We start from the raw sequence: 18581 nt of genomic DNA on the forward strand, positions 1-18581 counted from the left end.
GAGCGTGAGCAGCACAGCTCCCCGGACTCTGCCCTGGCCCCACAGCTCAGCGTGGGATACCCTGCCGGGGCATCAGGGGGGCTGGGGGGCCACTCGGACCACGACTCTGCGGACGAGAAGGAGAGATCCCCGGAGATGCAGCGAGTGTCGTACGCCGTGTCCCTCCAGGACCTGCCCGCCCGCCCCACCGCCTTCAACAGGGTGCTGCAGCAGATCCGCGCCCGGCCCTCCATCAAGAGGGGTAGCAGCCTGCACAGCAGCAGCAGGCGCACCAAGAGCGGCCCCGCCTCGGAGGCAGTGAAGAGCAGCAGCCCCCATCTGGGCAGGAAGGGCCCCCAGGACTGCTCGCTGACCGCCCTGCTGCACCAGGGCAGACCCCGCTCGTCCTCCACCACAGACACCTCGCTGCTGGCCGGAGAGCCCACCCTGCACTGGACCCTCGAGGAGCCGGAACGCGTCACGGACAAGGTGAGCCTCCTGCCGCTGCGCAGGGTCCCCGTGTATCTGCATGGTTTGCCTGTCTTGCATCCTGAATTCAGTGCTTTCTTGTAAATTCTTTGCAGTGTGAAGACAACAAAAAATTTAACTTTTGTATTTAATGTATATCCTGTTACTGTGAAACCATAAAAAAAAGAATACAAATATTATTTGATCCTTTAATCTGCTTTTTCTTATTTTGAATGGCAGCTACCCTACCTGTTCAAGGCACTGTGTTATTTGTTTGGAACCTGCACCATGGCAACTGACATCACTTTGAACCTTTCTTCTGTTCCCACTTTCTGAAGTTGGCAAGAACTAGCGTGGTGGCCCTGAACTGTGAGGCTATAGCCAGACAGACAGTCTGATATTAGTGCCTGAGATCTAATCCTGCATGATCTGCCTGCTAATGAAATTCATATAAACGTGTAGCATGGCCTTGTGCAGGAAATGTTCTGCTAATTACCCTGCAGGTCTGAGTGGAGACAGTCACATCCTGTAGCAGCTGTTGTACTGCTCTGTACTGTACAGGACAGCACAGTGATGTCAGACCAAGCAGATTACATGGTGGTTATCATACTTGATATAGAGGGTACAGTAAATGCACATACAAGCAAGATAGCAAGAAGCAATAGATATCCCAGCGCAAGAAGCAATAGATATCCCAGCACACAAGCCACAGCACAATATGTACTGTGGTGCGAGATAATGTTTATGACTAAAAAGAGCAAACGATCAAGGCTATTCTTTTATAAGGCAACACTTTCAAAGGGTGTAAGTGCATACCTTCAGAGTTGGTTGGTTGGTTGGCTGTTTTGTTGAGCAGATGAATTGATAGCAGGTTGTATGTGATGGATAGCAGTGTTCTGGTTCTCACATGTCAGGTACTGTAAGCTGGTATTTGTATTGCAGCTCCAATGTTGGGTGTTGGTGACCAGACTAGCGTGATTGAACACACCTTCAATTACTGCCACATGTTAGAAAACAGCAATAGAGTCGATTGGAGAAACCAGGATACAGAGAGGATCCGCTCACATTGCATTCAAAGACTTTGATTGGCTGAGAGGGAGCAGGTCACAGAGGGATGCAGGGAGTGACAGGTTGAACACAGTACTGAAGCTACAGGCAGCTCAGTCTCTCTGTCACACTGAAGGGCTCAGTGGTGCACTGGTCCAGACCGGCCAGCACATGTTTAATGGAAAAGGTGTTTTAGATGGTGAAGCCTGTTTAGAATGCATTGTTTGAATTCTGTATTTATTTCCCCAGATTATACAGCATTTGAGAACAGCGCTCCCCCATTAACAAAGGAGGGGGAAGCAATGTGAAACTGAGAAGTGGTCTGAGGCTGGAGTCTAGTTTGACAGTACTGTCAGCTTCGTTGCACTTGAACGTACATAGGCAAACTTTAAAGCTTGTGTTAACTCTTTCATGCATTCATTAAATAGCTGAAAAAGGTAGTTTGTCTGTTTAATACACAGGCTGCAGTGCACAGTGGATCACCTGTGGGCTTCAGTGCACAATGCAATGCTAACATGCTAACCCGCCTTACTTCCCCAACATTCAGCACCAAGGAGTCTTTTTATTTTTAATGGAATAGTTAATAAGCACGGGAGATATAATCAGAAACAACAGGATACAGAACACAGCTAGTATGTTCTGCACACTTATATGTTGACTCTCTTGTGAGAATATCAAATCCATGTTTTCTGTATTAAACTGCAGCACAAGTCTCATATTTCTGTGCCTGGCCTGTCACATATGAAAAAAAATAATAGCCCTTTTTTCACATTTTTTTATTTACCCCCCCACCCCCCTGTGGCACTTGTGACACAAATGACACTCTTCCAAATTCTGCAGCCACCAGTGCAACGCCCACATTAAAGGTTCTGTAACCCCACCCCTACCCCCAAGCATTGATTCTGTGTCCCCTCACTGCTACTCGGAGCTGGAATGTTAAAAGGCTGTGCTTGCTTTAGGACTGCACAAAGTGACCTTGTGCGCCAGCGTTGTCTGCCAGTTTGCTCTCCTCAAGCGTAGCTTCGACTGTAGGAACACAAGCGTCCTCCCTCATCGAACATGCATTTTCGTTTCTAGGGGAAGCTATCCCAGCAGCCTTTGAAAGCTCCTTCCCGATTGCTGTGTCACCCGCGAGTCCCGTTACTGCACGGCTCTCATGATATCAGGTTACTGCAGAATCAGCGGAAATTCATTGCAAGCTGATAACAAGCCATGAAAACAAATTCATGTTTCATGCAACGGAAACTTTTTTTTGCTAGTGTGTGTGTGTGCTTCGAATTCATGCATTTCTATTATTTTGTCCCTCCTTGTCCCGTTGTCGGGAACTATCACAGGAATAAGAAATATTCCTGTCTGAAAAAAACAGTGCAGCACTCTCAATGCCATTTTCATTAAAGAAAACAAGGAACGCTTCAGAAAGACTGTCGTCAACTTCCCTGAGAGCTCTCACCGTCGAGGCTTCTTTCCAAAGTTCCAAAGAAAAATATTTATCCAACTCTGCCTTTTCGGGGGGAAAAGAGTCGTTTCTCTGTTGGAGTTCAATTTGTAAACCAGGGCGGTGGTCCGGGTGTGGGCTTGAGGGTTCTTTGGGCTCCTACGATACCCCTCCCCACATGGAAGGGAAGGACACATTAAGTTTTGTGTTGGTTTTAACAGGAGAGTGAACACTGGTCCAGTGTTCTGGGCGTAGCTGTGGGATTATGGCACACTGGTCTTCATTTTACCAGTATCCCTAAATAACTTAATTGTACCATGATTCAGGTGTTAACCTGCTCCTTATTTAATGATGCCTTGAAAAACTGGGCTTCGGACCTCCAGGACAAAATTGTACATATCAAGCCTACTTAATTCTCAATGTCTTTTTGACTCCATGACGTGTGACCATGCTTCACCGGCTGCTGCGATCCACGCATCGATCGTGCAAACAGAGCCGATCAAGCCTGGTTCCTCGCCCTCTCCTCCCACTCTGTTGTGTGTGTTTTTATATACGGTGAGCGCTCTCTCCATGTCTCCCACTCGGGCTGTGTTTCAGTGCATTCTATTCAAATGACTACGCCAGCAGTAATGTGATCCCGGCCCCTTTTGTTTGGGAATGATGTCATGGAAAACTCAATGAGCTCAATCTTCTCCTGCTTCCTCCGAGCTGCAGCAGAGGGATGCTACAGCCAGCTGGAGTCGCGCTGGGAGCTGGGAAAGGCGTTGCTAACCCTCAAGGGTTTTTTTTTTGTTTTTACTTCTTTACAAGGAAGCCCATGTTGAAAAAAATATCAGGTGTTTCTATCCTGCGTGGGACAACGGTGGTGTGACTGCTGACGAAGCGAGCAAACATGCCCAGCCCTGTAGCGCACCAACACAGCAGGCAGTGGCTGTGCTGACAGAGGTACCAATGCACACGTCAATTTGTGTTGTGCGGCGACAGTGGCCTCTAATATGAATAAAATGGCCTGGCGGGAGTGAATTGATGCTTATAATAAATCTGGAAGAGAAGCTGCTGATAATGTTTTTTTTTTTTCTTATTCCGAAGGAGCAGCAGCTTCAACTGCAGGTAAAGCTTCTGCTTCTACCAACCACTGAAGCTTACCCTGCTCTTTATATCTGCCATCGGTGGTTAATCACAGGCAGGTCTGACTAGTTTCACAGCCACAGAGGGGCTTGGATTCTGCTTCCCCGATTTAAAACTACCCTCCTGTATAGAAGTGCTCGGCATTGCTACTTTTTTTTTACTACCTTCAAACGATTAATTGAAGCAGCAGAGGTTGCTAGCCAGGCTATTGAAATTTCCGATACCTTTCCTTCCGCTTGCCTGTTTTTTTGTTCAGTATTCCTGGTATCCGGGTCGACTTGGCAGCGTAGTGCTCTTTCCTGCAAAAGCAGGATGCATTCCCATGAATAAGCAGGGATAGCTTATTGTCTGAGTGTCATTAGGATAATGAAATGATTTGAGAGCCAGTGTTGCAGAGCATGCCAGGCCCTCTGCAGCCTCCACGATGCTTCCAGCATGCTTCTACCAGTCCCTGGTGGCAGCACAGATACAGATCTCGAGTCTGCCGGTCACGACTGTGTAAGGGTTCGCAGGAGTGGGACGTGGAAGCTGCAGGCAGCGAGTTCACAGCGTGGTTATTTCATCCGTCTAAATGTGTATCTGTGAACTTGAGATCTGAGGTGATATTCTGCAGGTTTGCATGCACGTGCTGTATGCAGGTGCATTCTGTGGTTGCGTTTACACAGCTGATGCGTGTAAACGTGTGTCAGTGTCTTCGATTGGGCTAAGCGTGTTCCCTTTGGAGCCGTGTGTAATCCAGACATTTCACTCTTCCGGTATTAAACAAGCAGAGCCAGCTGTGTGTTCTGTGTGGAGCTGGTGTTGTGAGACTGACTCAGCAGAGGAGAACAGAACGCTTGGTCGTCAAACTAGTCCATTAGAGCAGCATTATGCTGGCAGATGTATTATTATTATTATTGCTAATGAGTTTCTTTAGAAAACAAACACAGTCAAAGCCTGTTGGATAGCTGGGATCCAGTTTCTATAAGCAGAGTGCTCTGTTGTTTCTCTCTGCTTAGCAGGAAACAATACAAACCACACACGCTCAAAAGGAGATGTATATCAGGATAAAGAGTTAGCTGCTACACAATATTTATTGATTAATCTGTGTTTTCCGGTTCAACACGTCATTATCAAAGATGATTAACTAGATTCATTTCCAGCTGGAATAACATTTTAAACCACCCCAAATTCTTTACAGAATGATTGGTCGACGAAGTTTATTATTGTGGCAGAGGGAACACGACTGAAAGCTTGTTAAGGAAAGCGTCTGGACAAAACTACAGAGCAGTACAGAGAACATATTCAACCCGGGACACTCGCATTGAAAACCGATACGCAAACATATACGGGCGATTGATCGGTCCTTGAGGAATACCCGATTAGCGGTGCTGATTTCACCTGCCGATTTGAATAATTTCTTACAAGAGAGGTCTGAAATACTGTAATTCAGCTCTTTCACTTCATACCATTTTCAACCCCTGTCCTGCTGTTTTCAGCATCTTAGTAATCTGTGTGAGTGGCAGCCTCAGCGTCCTGGTCTCTGGGCTGCGAGGTGGAAGGAAGCCGGCTTGCAGTCAGGGATGATATTTATAGCCTCTCGCTGCCTCGACTTTTTGATCTGGGTTCCTGCCAGAAGCTGTCTTGACATTTCCCATGCGCTGGCCAGACGCTGCTTGTGGGGAAGCGTGCGGGACTGGAAACTGAGATGAAGGCTGGTGTAGCCGGGAGATGAGGGCTGAGTGATGGGGGCGTACCCGAGGGATGAGGGCTGGGAGAAGGGCTGGGTGACCGGGGTGTAGCTGGGGGATGAGGGCAGGAAGGAGGGCTGGTTGACCATGGTGTAGCCGAGGGATGAGGACTGGATGATCAGGGCGTACATGGGAGGTGAGGGCTGGGAAGAGGGCTGGGTGTTGCTGGGGGATGTTGCTCTGCTGGCTGATCCCAGTGGACACAGTGCAGAGTCCCCTCCGAATTCCACAATTGAATTATTCTCGAATTTGGTTTAGTTTGGCCTTGTTGACAGGAAACTGTAAAAGTACAAGCCCTTTGCTAATTATTTTTTTGATGTGCAAGTCAGATAACTAAATAATCGAGGATGGCAGTATATTTGATTATGTTTATATTATTCTTGTTAATTAAGGCTGCAGGATTGGATCTCTGCACACAGGCATGTCCTGGAAGGATCAGCCTGTTGCTATGGGATCTCCAGTCCTTATCCCTCTACCAGTTGTGCCAGATTGCGTTGACTACGCCAGACTAATTTAACTTCCAGAGGTGAAGGGGGTAGCGCGTGGACCCACTGCATCACAGTATTTGTTATTTAGTTGCTTTGTTTTTGGTGTTTAGCTAGTTGGTTTTTTTTGCTGCTGGCTAGATGCTGTGATTGCAGTTTCATCCACATGTGTTGCTCCTCAAAGCACATTGCAAATCAATGTGGGATTCGCTCAAAGTCTCCACAAAACCCACAGTGTGCATATTGAAAAACATGACACAGTTCTCCCCGACCTGGTGATCTTCAGGAGTGTATGAGGTCTGAGAAGAATGCCCTTCAGGGTTTCTTTGATCACAGTGATCACAGTGATCCCAAACTCTCCAATCCTGATGTATCATGTCGTTTGTTTCCCTGTAAACTGACCTCCTGGAATGGATTTGTTATGTATTTGTTGTGCTTGGCGCTTGGGCATCCCTTGCTTGAATGCATTCCCACAGCTGCAGAGACAGCGCTGTTGCTAGGATCTCTCAACACTTACCATATCTCCCCCTAGTCTCATAACCCTGGTGCCGTGTGGTTGAGCTTTTCAGATCCAGGTGATCTCTGACTGACAGCAATACAGTATGCGTGCAGCCTAGGATAGAGAACCACCCGCCAACAGAGCACACAACTATCAGTCCCTCTGTCAAAGCCTGTTAGATGTGCAGTATCGCCCATAGTTCCCGAAACTGAGGTAAGTGGAGCATTGCTAGGCATTTCAATTAAAGCTGTCTTCTAGCTGCAACATGAATGAAAGCCAATAAATAGAGCTCTTTTTTTATTTTTTAACCTGCAGTATAAATGAAAAGCCAGCGCAAGCATCTTACCACCTCCTCAGGTGCAGTATTACTAAATACCACTAGAGGGCCGCCGACAGGCTGAGCCTTTAAAAGAAGGAACTGCTGTAGATGCAGACGCACCAGATTCGGATCTTGGATGTGAGTGATGCTGTTTTAAATGTTGCGAGTGTTACAGCACAGCTACACGGAGCAGCTCCAGGAAGTACAGTGTGTACAGGGGCTCTGAGTTCCAGCCCAGGAGCCCTGAATGATGGGAACAGCATGACTGTCTGCCCTGCTTTTAGGGAATGTGCCTTGACAAGGAGCCATCTTGGTATATTAGAAACCTCCTAGCATGCTTGGCAGGGAGGGCTGAGACCGGCAGGGTGCTGCACTGTCATTCACACTGAAGGACCACAGCAAGGGGAGATCCAGACCTGACAAGCCAGCAGAGACGGGGGGGGGGGGTTGATTCTGATGTAGGCTAGTTAGGGATACACTGCAACTCAGTGATTAAGCCAAGATAGGTACACTTTATTACAGTGGGTGCAAGACATAACAGGATATTGAATTAGCCCACTAGAAAGCTGTGATTTGAAAGCATGGTGCTGTAAACTCTGTGCCAAGGATCAGCATTCTTCTAGGGAGCCCATCACAGACAGTCCAGGATCAATACCTCCTGTAGTGCAGTGGTGGGACTGAGGCACAGAGACACAGGCCTGTCGGCTGTCTCTTGTCTGTCTCTTACGGAAAGCAAGAGGGAATTAATTGAGTGAGCCATCCACTTTACCTCTATAGGCTTCAGTAAACGTCAATAGCGGATTGTTATAATGTAAAAACGGGAAGAAATGTAGTTTAAAAGTAAGACCATGGTATTGTAAATAGCATTAGGTACTGTAGTGCACATGCAGCGTGCATGTTTCTGCACAGCACAGCCTTGGAGGAAAGCCCACAAGCACAATACCCCATAATAAAGCCTGGCAGTGCAAAGAGGGAGGGAGGAATATTGAATTAATTTGCAATGACAATAAGTCCGTACAGTAAGACCAGGTCATTCTCTTTAGTTTAAATTGCCTGTTTTCCATATATTAAAAAAAACAAACTAGATGGAAAAGAAATAACACAAGGAATTGAGTGGTTGTTCAAACGGTTTCTTCTTAAAACACATTTGAGAGCGACTGTCAAGTGTCACAAGGAGGAAACTGACAATTTGGATGAGCAGATCCAACCCATCGGTCAATTTTAATACCCTGTTTCGTGCACCTCATTGCAAAAAAAAAAAAAAAAAGGTTAGCACCAATTTATTCCCTTGTACCTTAAAGGGTTAAACAAGCAAAATGAGAACGATATTGCTGATTGATGGCCATGAGCATATTAAATGGCATGCAGTGTGCCTCTGCAGGAGGGAGACTCCCTAGTTGATAGCCTGCCCTGTGTGCTGTACTGTGGTCCTGACAGAAGGGGATTACAGCTGTCTTTAAACACAGCCTGACCCAGCAGAGTTCCAGCAGAATCAGCAAAGCGAGCAGCACCTCAGCGAGGGGTTACTAGAGAGCATTCACAGCCTGGGGTGACAGCCTTGCCCTGCCTCCTGATTTGCATTTCTCAGGATTGTTTTCAAATATATATATATGTTATCTGTAGCTGCTCAGATCTCAGAAACATGAAGCCCAAGAGCTGTCTGTACAAGCCGGGGCTGTGCTGGTAAGAAGCTTGTTCCAGGAGTCTCAATAGAGCAGTAGGCTGGGCGCTGCACAGTGTCTATGTGTGTGTGTCTGTGCCCAGGAGTGTGACTGCAGTGAGTGGTCCCTCAGAGTTAATGTTGTACTCTGTTGTGCTGGAATGGTTCATGAACAGGTAGGTCTGAATTCATTATTTCCATTATCGCTGCCATCTTTTAGGATTGAGGGTATTGTTAAAAATATGTTCTGACTCTTTATTATTTAGCTTCTGGATAGATTTTTGGAGAATATTGCATTTTTTTTTTAAATTTGTATATGTGGTTGTAGTAACTATAGCTGTTTTAGACAATAATACAGTACATATTTCTACTTGCCAAACGGTTTTAAGTGGACTCCACATGCTGTGCTGTGTATTTTGAATACCGTGGGATATTTCATTTCTGCATTTCTGCACAGATAGAGGCTAATTTTTAGGCTGTACCATAGTTGTCCTTTTAATAGCCTTAAGAGTACAGAACATCTCAGTGTTTCTAGTTGTTGTACTGTGAGACATTTCCTAAATGTATACGTTTTACAAAATATAGTAATAGTTGTAATTGGCAGTGACAGTGCAGTAGTGATGCTATTGTTGTGTTTTTATATTCTCATGATCTATTATTTTTCCAAAGTGTGCTCGTGAGTTTTCCTGCTGGTGAAGGTTTTCAAACAGGCTATAATTCTGCACTAGCTGGAGCGACAGGTCTGGGTCTCCACCGGGTGTAACACACCATAATAAAAGATAGTCAAGGAAAGCCATGCCCATTCTGAACACGCATCCCAGAATGCGACTCGGATTAAACACAGTGGGATTTTGGGAACGTCTGTCTTTCTTTGTGGAGCACGTTTGAGAAATCAGATTTGATAGGAATGGAGCTTTGTAACTGCGAGACTGTGGGCTCTTCCTTGGTGTCTCTGCACACCAGTGCTACCCAACGAGAAGGGGCGCCTTTCAGGCTCATCACTGACTAGGGAGCGCATGGTTTTCACACTTTTTTTTATATGCATATATTAGGGCTGTCGAGCGATTTAAAAAAAAATGAATCACAATTATCTTGAGTGTAAAAAAAAAATCTCAGTGAATCTTGGTTTTAATTGCATATTTAATTGATACAATTACTGCATTTAGGTTTGTTTTATAACTGATGCTATTATTATTATTATTATTATTGTTGTTATTATTATTATTATTATTATTATTATTATTATTTTAAATGCTTTTTTATTAATAACTTGAAATAAAACAAAACATGCATTAAGTAACGGTTATATCCTCCATAATTGTAAATAATATCATTTAAAAATAAATGTGGTTATTGAAATCAAACCAAGCTGCAAGGTTAACGGGTCTGCAGTGGGTAGCTGTCCAGCAGCACTGGTTACAGTATCGTACTTCACTTGATTCTTGGGTTTGCAGCGACCCTGAATTATTAAGAGTCCTCTGTCCAAACAGACGGGTTTCATTTGTTGTTGTATTGTTGTCTGTAGCAGAAAAACTACAAGACTGGATTCTGAGAAGTGAAAGCGTGTTTCGTACACGGGGGGTACAGCACTTGTATGATACTGGAGCTCACTTTGACAGATACAATTAAACCTCTTTCCAGCCAATGAACCGTCAGAGCGTTTTATAAAAATCAACTTCCCGTTCACAAGTCCTTCAGTTTCAGTGCTTTCCTGCGGTTCCGTGACTAACTTGATATTCAAGCGATGACGTCACTCATTCAGTCCTGGCATGCACTCGAGTGTATTAAAAAGGTGCGCGAGGAAATGAATTACGGTGTGCGAAGAGGGACAAGACAGAGGAGTGCAATTAACTTGCGTTAAAAAAATTAACACCTTAATCGCAAAGTTAACTGCTATTAATTGACAAACCCTAGCATATCTAAAAATAAAATGTTTTAAATGTGTGTGTAGATTATTGGATAGATGGTACAGTCAAGGTGAATACATCACTGCAGGGTTAGCTAATGGTATTGATTGAGGGTGTGCACATTCCCTACACTGAATCAGGTTAGCTTCTTAAATTCGCCACACCTGCAGCAGTACAATGTGTCCTTAATACAGTGCCTAGGGACAATGAGAATGTATAGGAGGCAAAAAGCTTGCTTTGAGAGGTGGTGTTGTGCCACGCTTTAAACACAAGGTGGCAGTAGAATGAAGGAGAAACGGTGCCCTGCAGTTCTGTGGTTGCAGTGAAATTTAGGTAGCCAGAAGATGTACAGCACAGTCTCTAGCTGTGTCTGAATGGTTCCAGATTCACCTCAGTTCCCATGTTAGGAATTCTGCTTTCCTGGTGTTTGGGGGGTGGGGAGGCAGAGTGGATCAAAGGCCAGGAGGCGGTTCAGCGGACAGACATTCCAGAGAGACTCGCTCACTCAGACACAGAGACAGCCCGACGAGTGGCACATCCCCCCCATGCAGCTGTTGTCCCACTGTCCTTGCTCTTTACCCCGGGATGATTAAAACGGGATTGAATTTCCTTACACTTGTTGCAGTCAACAATCCCAGGCGCTGTGGGAGGAGTGTGTTGATGTCATGAGCTGATCTGAGCAGGACAGAGCCGTGCAGCTCTGTGCACTAGCTGGTGTTGGGGCCAGAGCTGTGTGAAGCAGTGAAGAGCCTTCTTAAGCCCTGGAGCTGCGCAAAGGGAGAGGTGGAGAGGGTTGCGTTGCGCTTTCGTGTGCTGCAGACCCTGGAGACGCTACATCGCTGCGCCTGGAGACCTGGTTGCTTGGCGACGGCTGCCACGTGTATCCTTGTCTTTGCATCTCCTGAGTGCTGGTGCTCTCTCAGTCCTCTCACTGGGTGCTGGGTCTCCTGAGATTGTGATTAAGAGGAACTGGTTGTGAATGTAGGGATCTGGAGTGGGAAAAGGCTACCCTAGCTGAAATAGTCAGTACTGTAGCATGATAGAGGCATAGTTACTTACAGAAGCCCTTGTGATTGCTTTCAATACTTTTATTTGTGTAATAAAATATGCTGATAAATCCTGATAAAAGTAATATTTACAATCAAGATGATTGTCATCCCTTTAAATGCGGATCGTGTATTTCTATATTTCCGATTGAATTCTGTGATTGTTGCTTACAGTTTAAACGAAGGGCAGGTACCTATAATTCTCTCCAGGTGTGGCTCCTCTGAGTGCCTCACAGAGACAAGGGGAAACCACATGTTTTTGGTAGCTTGTTTAACAAACACTGTTACTGTGCATGGAAGTAATAGAGCAATACACGTTAGAACTGTAAGGTACTGCTGCCACCACTACTGCGTTCATTTCTGTTGCTGATTGCTGGTGTGAGAATCGGTAGACTGTGTCACTATGTACTTTAAGATACAGCTGTAATAACAGCACGGTACAAATATCGAATATCGCATGACATACTATAGAGGTTAACGGATTAGTTTGGAAATGTGGGACATGCCTTGGAATAAGATACCAGTGGGTGAGTGCCGTGGTCTGGTCTGTTGCTCTCAATTGGCCCTCAGTGGACTGTACTGGACCAGCACACTGCTAGGGACAGGCACAGCACTGAATTAACAGGAGTTGTGCTATTATATTTAGCTCGGGATTATAGGCAGCATTCGAGTGTCTCTTGCTTGCTATACAGTAATATCAGGTGTAGCCAGTGCCATCGTCCTGTGCCTTAATTCTCAAGCCCCAGTATGGAATGTTCCACTTAGATAATGAGATTCTTTTCAGCTGGAAGAACAGAGAGTTATGGCTTAGTAGTTACTGTGTGTGTGTGTGTGTGTGTGTGTGTGTGTGTGTGTGTGTGTGTGAGGGAGCCTCTCAGCGCACCCCATGGGTTCAGACCTCTTTGTTCCCAGAACAGGATGTTGCTGAAATAGCAAAGTGCCACAGTTGTCAGGGAGAGCGGAGCTGGCTGGAATGCATTCAACCTCAGTCGGGCTGCATGGTGCTATGACAAAGCGTGGCTTAACAACCCAGTAAGAGAGAAAGCATGTCACAGGAGCAGGCAGGAAGTGTTTGCTGAATCAGAAGCACAATGCTGGTATGCATTGTTATACGTGTCCCTTTGCATCCTCTACACCCGGGCTCAAGGATGTACTGAGCTGTGCAAAAAACATTCTGCAGATAACTCTGGAGTGAATAGGTGCTTCTGCTGTTTCGTTTTCTTTGGTTTTCAGAATTCAATTCTGCAGTCTGTAGTAGAACACACAGTGTCCCAGTTTATTTTTTTTTGTTTTTTTTGTACAAATTAGATCCACGGAGATGCAGCATCTCCTTCCCCGGTGATGTCCCGTCCTCCTTCGCAGGAGCTGTGGGAATCTCAGCCAGGGAAAGGGGAATGTTTGTTCTGTTTAGAAATTGTGCCCGATAACCAGGGCGAAAACCCCTGAGCGAACACTACCCTGTGGCGTGTATTGAGATAGATGGGGAAGAGCTTTTGCAAGGGTGATTGCTAGGACTGGTGTCACAGGGAAGGCAGTGTCTGGGCGATCGGCGTTGCACTTGAACTTGCAAGACTGATTGCACGCCCTTCTGCAGTTGACAGCAACATACCCCTGGATGGAACATGTGAGACTGTGCTCCCAGAAACCTGGCTCTACACTGGGTCTGAGGTGGCTGGCTCCTGGGATTATTAATATTGGCTTAGAGTATCTCAGCTGGTTTATTCAGTTAGGGGATGCCGTACATTTCCACCTGAACGCCTGGCCTCGATCATGCCAACAGACATTAATACTGAGGACTGGAATAGCAGACAACATTGTGAATCTACAGATGGCTTCCTTCCTTGATGAAGCTCAGGAGTGTGGCTCTCGGTCTGTAATCTTGTTATGGTATCCGAGTATGACATATTCCAGAATAGAAAATCGGTTTTTCAGATTGCACATTGCTGTCTAGAAATAGCTATTCCTTATGACTGAAATTCTACAAAATGCTTTTGTAGACTTTTTTTTAACTATCCATGTCGGCCAAAGATATCCAACCTTTGAGCCCCAGCCATTTTTGACCTTGTCCTGTATTCGCATACATCGTCCTGCTTCTAATTTCTGCACCAGTTTTTTGCCCAAATCTGAGCATTATTCACTGCCCAGTGAACAGCTCCCTGACTCCAGTAGAGCACGGTCTGAAACTGTACCAGTATAGCGTGGTGTTGAATTATACTGAGTGCAGCGAGAGAGGCAGGTACACACCATCAGGGATAATCAGTCTCTACGCCTCTCCTTCCCTCTCCCTGAATACTGATCGAGTCGTGGAGAGGCCAGCGCAAACCGGTTACTGTGAGTGCACCCTGCTCCTGCTCTCTGTCTGTCTCTCTCTGCCAATGCTGCTCCTGCTTCTGTGCTTGTTATTCCTTCACTGAGCTCCCACAGTATCACAGTGACCGAGAAGGAGGACCCCCACTTTACCTGCCACCCCAGCCCGGTGGACTGATGCGGACAGAGGGGCAGCTGTTTTTGGATGGGGTCTCCCAAGTGGAGCATGAAGCCCAAGGCTCCGGCTCAGCAACTGGGAGACGCTTATTGCTTTTGAACTCGGTGCTGGGAGTGTTTGTGAGTATACCAGTGTGCTGTCACCCTGGAGCGAGGGAGCAAGCCAGCCTTGTGTAGCTGTACTCTACCAGTTTGTTGTTGTCGGGCTGGAATTTTTTTTTTTAATCTGTTTTTTCTTTTGTTTTAAAAAAACAACTATGCAATGATGAAATACTAAAAAAAATCTAATAATTCAGTGAGGAACCTTTTTTTCTTTTTTGCGTGTCTTCTAGTTGAATTCATTTAGTTTCTTTTAGTATTTTTAAATGGAGCTCAATTGAGTTTTTTTTCTAGTTGTGGGTGAAGGATGTGATTTTAAAACAGATATTACAGCAGTCGGACCATGCTGAGCTTCTTGAGTCAGTGCTACTGGTGGGGAGGTTGGACAGCTAGAGTGAAGTGATTACTGAGACCTGAGGTGCTCAATTAGATAAGACAGGCAGGGACGCGATGATGCATGGGCTGTGCCCTGTACTCTGTCTTGTCTCTGCAGGGCTGCAGTAGTTGGTGCTGACCCCCTCTCTGACTCTAACACGACCCCCTCACGTTATCTTCACAACTGATGTCTTGCCTCTAGTGACATTTTAGGTGTCTTGATTTACGTTTCTTACAGTGTGCTCTTTGCTTGTTTTGTTTTTTTTCTTGTATAAGTCGCTGCTCTTTTACTGCACTTGTGCAGCCTCGTTGTTTGAGGGGTTGCTCGTTTTTATTTGGGATTAATCCCTGAGGACTCTGTGAATATGTATCCTGCGCACAGCTCTGGGCGATGCAGCTGCTCGCTCGCTACCAGCGGTCAGTGTTTGCCTTGTTGTGTGTATTGACCTGCGCCTTTCAGGAATCTCAGTGCAGTGCTTGCATTTTAATCTGGGGGAAGCACTAACTATTCAAGCACTGTCTTTACCTCTGCACATTGTGCAGCTATACTGAGGTGCCGCTCTCATGTGATTGTCTCAGATAAGACCCAGTTTTCCTCTGTGCTGTAATGATTTAAACTGATGCTATAATCACACTTTCTGTAATAATAATCGCCTGTCTTTCATGTCTTCCTTTTGCTCCTGAATTTAATGTATTTTCATTCCGCACGTCTCTTACACTGGGATAGATAACCTAAACGAAAGCACATTTTCAACACAGCTTCATAAGGGGAGGTTCGGGCCCATGCGTGCCTGCAGTGCTCCATCTCAAACCCTGGATTTTTGCAGTGAAGATGCCATGTGCCTTTTGTCCCGAGAGGCTGCTATGATAAGCCGCTGGTGCTGGGTCCTGAGAAGAGCAGGGCTGTGCTGACTAGTCAAGCAAGGGATTGCCTCAGTCTTTTCATTCCAGTAGGAGTGTGTGTGCTGGAGCAAGTTTGTTTGGTTCGGTTTGTTTGGTTCCACGGGCCCGTTCTATTTAAAGTATCCAGACACGCCTTCATGTGGAGCAGGGCTAAAATTAGAAACGAAGGCACTTTGTGTTGCCCCTGGGGTGCAAGCTCTGAAAGTTGCCCTGTAACACGTTCTAGGTGCAAGGCCAGACCTGGACGTAAACAGCTTGCACAAGGGGGTCAGGAGCTCCTAGGGAATGCTGGTTCTGGTCTAAACAGGTGGATCGTGTTTCCATGCCAGGCGGCTCTAAGTTAACTGCAGGTCAGAATGCCGGGGAGAGGTCAGGGCAGAGCTAGTGAGTAAATGCACTGGCCAGGTCACCAGTAAAATGAGACTGCTTCTGCATCGCAGCTCAGCCATCAGCATAACATGTAAAAAGCACAGAGGGATTGGGGCAGTAATTTACTGTAGTACATTTCCATACTGGCACACATACAGTATGCTAAACACACACACACACACAGAGCTAAATGCATACACAAGCACGCACACAGTATGCTAAACACACACACAGAGCTAAATGAATACACAAGCACACACACACAGAGCTAAATGCATACACAAGCACACACACACAGAGCTAAATGCATACACAAGCACACACACACAGAGCTAAATGCATACACAAGCACACACACACAGAGCTAAATGCATACACAAGCACACACACACAGAGCTAAATGCATACACAAGCACACACACACAGAGCTAAATGCATACACAAGCACACACACACAGAGCTAAATGCATACACAAGCACACACACACAGAGCTAAATGCATACACAAGCACACACACACAGAGCTAAATGCATACACAAGCACACACACACAGAGCTAAATGCATACACAAGCACACACACACAGAGCTAAATGCATACACAAGCACACACACACAGAGTTAAATGCATACACAAGCACACACACACAGAGCTAAATGCATACACAAGCACACACACACAGAGCTAAATGCATACACAAGCACACACACACAGAGCTAAATGCATACACAAGCACACACACACAGAGTTAAATGCATACACAAGCACACACACACAGAGCTAAATGCATACACAAGCACACACACACAGAGCTAAATGCATACACAAGCACACACACACAGAGCTAAATGCATACACAAGCACACACACACACAGAGCTAAATGCATACACAAGCACACGCACACAGAGCTAAATGCATACACAAGCACACACACACAGAGCTAAATGCATACACAAGCACACACACACAGAGCTAAATGCATACACAAGCACACACACACAGAGCTAAATGCATACACAAGCACACACACACAGAGCTAAATGCATACACAAGCACACACACACACAGAGCTAAATGCATACACAAGCACACACACACAGAGCTAAATGCATACACAAGCACACACACACAGAGCTAAATGCATACACAAGCACACACACACAGAGCTAAATGCATACACAAGCACACACACACAGAGCTAAATGCATACACAAGCACACACACACAGAGCTAAATGCATACACAAGCACACACACACAGAGCTAAATGCATACACAAGCACACACACACAGAGCTAAATGCATACACAAGCACACACACACAGAGCTAAATGCATACACAAGCACACACACACAGAGCTAAATGCATACACAAGCACACACACACAGAGCTAAATGCATACACAAGCACACACACACAGAGCTAAATGCATACACAAGCACACACACACAGAGTTAAATGCATACACAAGCACACACACACAGAGCTAAATGCATACACAAGCACACACACACAGAGCTAAATGCATACACAAGCACACACACACAGAGATAAATGCATACACAAGCACACACACACAGAGCTAAATGCATACACAAGCACACACACACAGAGCTAAATGCATACACAAGCACACACACACAGAGATAAATGCATACACAAGCACACACACACAGAGATAAATACATACACAAGCACACACACACAGAGCTAAATGCATACACAAGCACACACACACAGAGCTAAATGCATACACAAGCACACACACACAGAGCTAAATGCATACACAAGCACACACACACAGAGCTAAATGCATACACAAGCACACACACACACAGAGCTAAATGCATACACAAGCACACACACACAGAGCAATAAATGCATACACAAGCACACACACACACAGCTAAATGCATACACAAGCACACACACACATAGCTAAATGCATACACAAGCACACACACACAGAGCTAAATGCATACACAAGCACACACACACAGAGCTAAATGCATACACAAGCACACACACACAGAGCTAAATGCATACACAAGCACACACACACACAGAGCTAAATGCATACACAAGCACACACACACAGAGCTAAATGCATACACAAGCACATGCATGCACACACACACACACACACAGAGCTAAATGCATACACAAGCACACACACACACAGAGCTAAATGCATACACAAGCACACACACACAGAGCTAAATGCATACACAAGCACACACACACAGAGTTAAATGCATACACAAGCACACACACACACAGAGCTAAATGCATACACAAGCACACACACACACAGAGCTAAATGCATACACAAGCACACACACACAGAGCTAAATGCATACACAAGCACACACACACAGAGCTAAATGCATACACAAGCACACACACACAGAGCTAAATGCATACACAAGCACACATACAGCTCTGGCCAAGCTTTTTGCATCACCCGATAGAATTAACAAATGTTGCTTCATAAAGTCTAATAAAACATTCTGAATAGTGTTACGTTAACATTTGTACATTTCCATATACTTAATGAAATTCAGCAGTTTGTTTGATTGCATAATGTTGAATAAAAGATCTACATTTTTTTGTAATTGTCACAATCCTAAAATACCAGACCTGTGA

At 45.5% G+C, this 18581-nt stretch overlaps 1 protein-coding gene across 2 annotated transcripts in view; it reads left to right on the top strand.

Annotated features, from left to right (window-relative positions):
• Positions 1–18581, top strand: part of LOC121300182 (transmembrane and coiled-coil domains protein 2-like) — a 37081-nt gene that overhangs the window by 1792 nt on the left and 16708 nt on the right. The window contains exons 1-2 of one of the 2 annotated variants that reach the window (XM_041228675.1): positions 11356–11537; positions 14128–14307. In XM_041228675.1, coding sequence (XP_041084609.1) covers positions 14188–14307 — 120 coding nt within the window. In that variant the 5' untranslated portion in view covers positions 11356–11537; positions 14128–14187. Of the gene's footprint in view, positions 469–11355; positions 11538–14127; positions 14308–18581 lie in introns of those variants that run through there. The other variant, XM_041228673.1, reaches the window with a different exon arrangement.

Source organism: Polyodon spathula, chromosome 25 (genome assembly GCF_017654505.1).
Source record: "Polyodon spathula isolate WHYD16114869_AA chromosome 25, ASM1765450v1, whole genome shotgun sequence".
Taxonomy (NCBI): Eukaryota; Metazoa; Chordata; class Actinopteri; order Acipenseriformes; family Polyodontidae; genus Polyodon; species Polyodon spathula.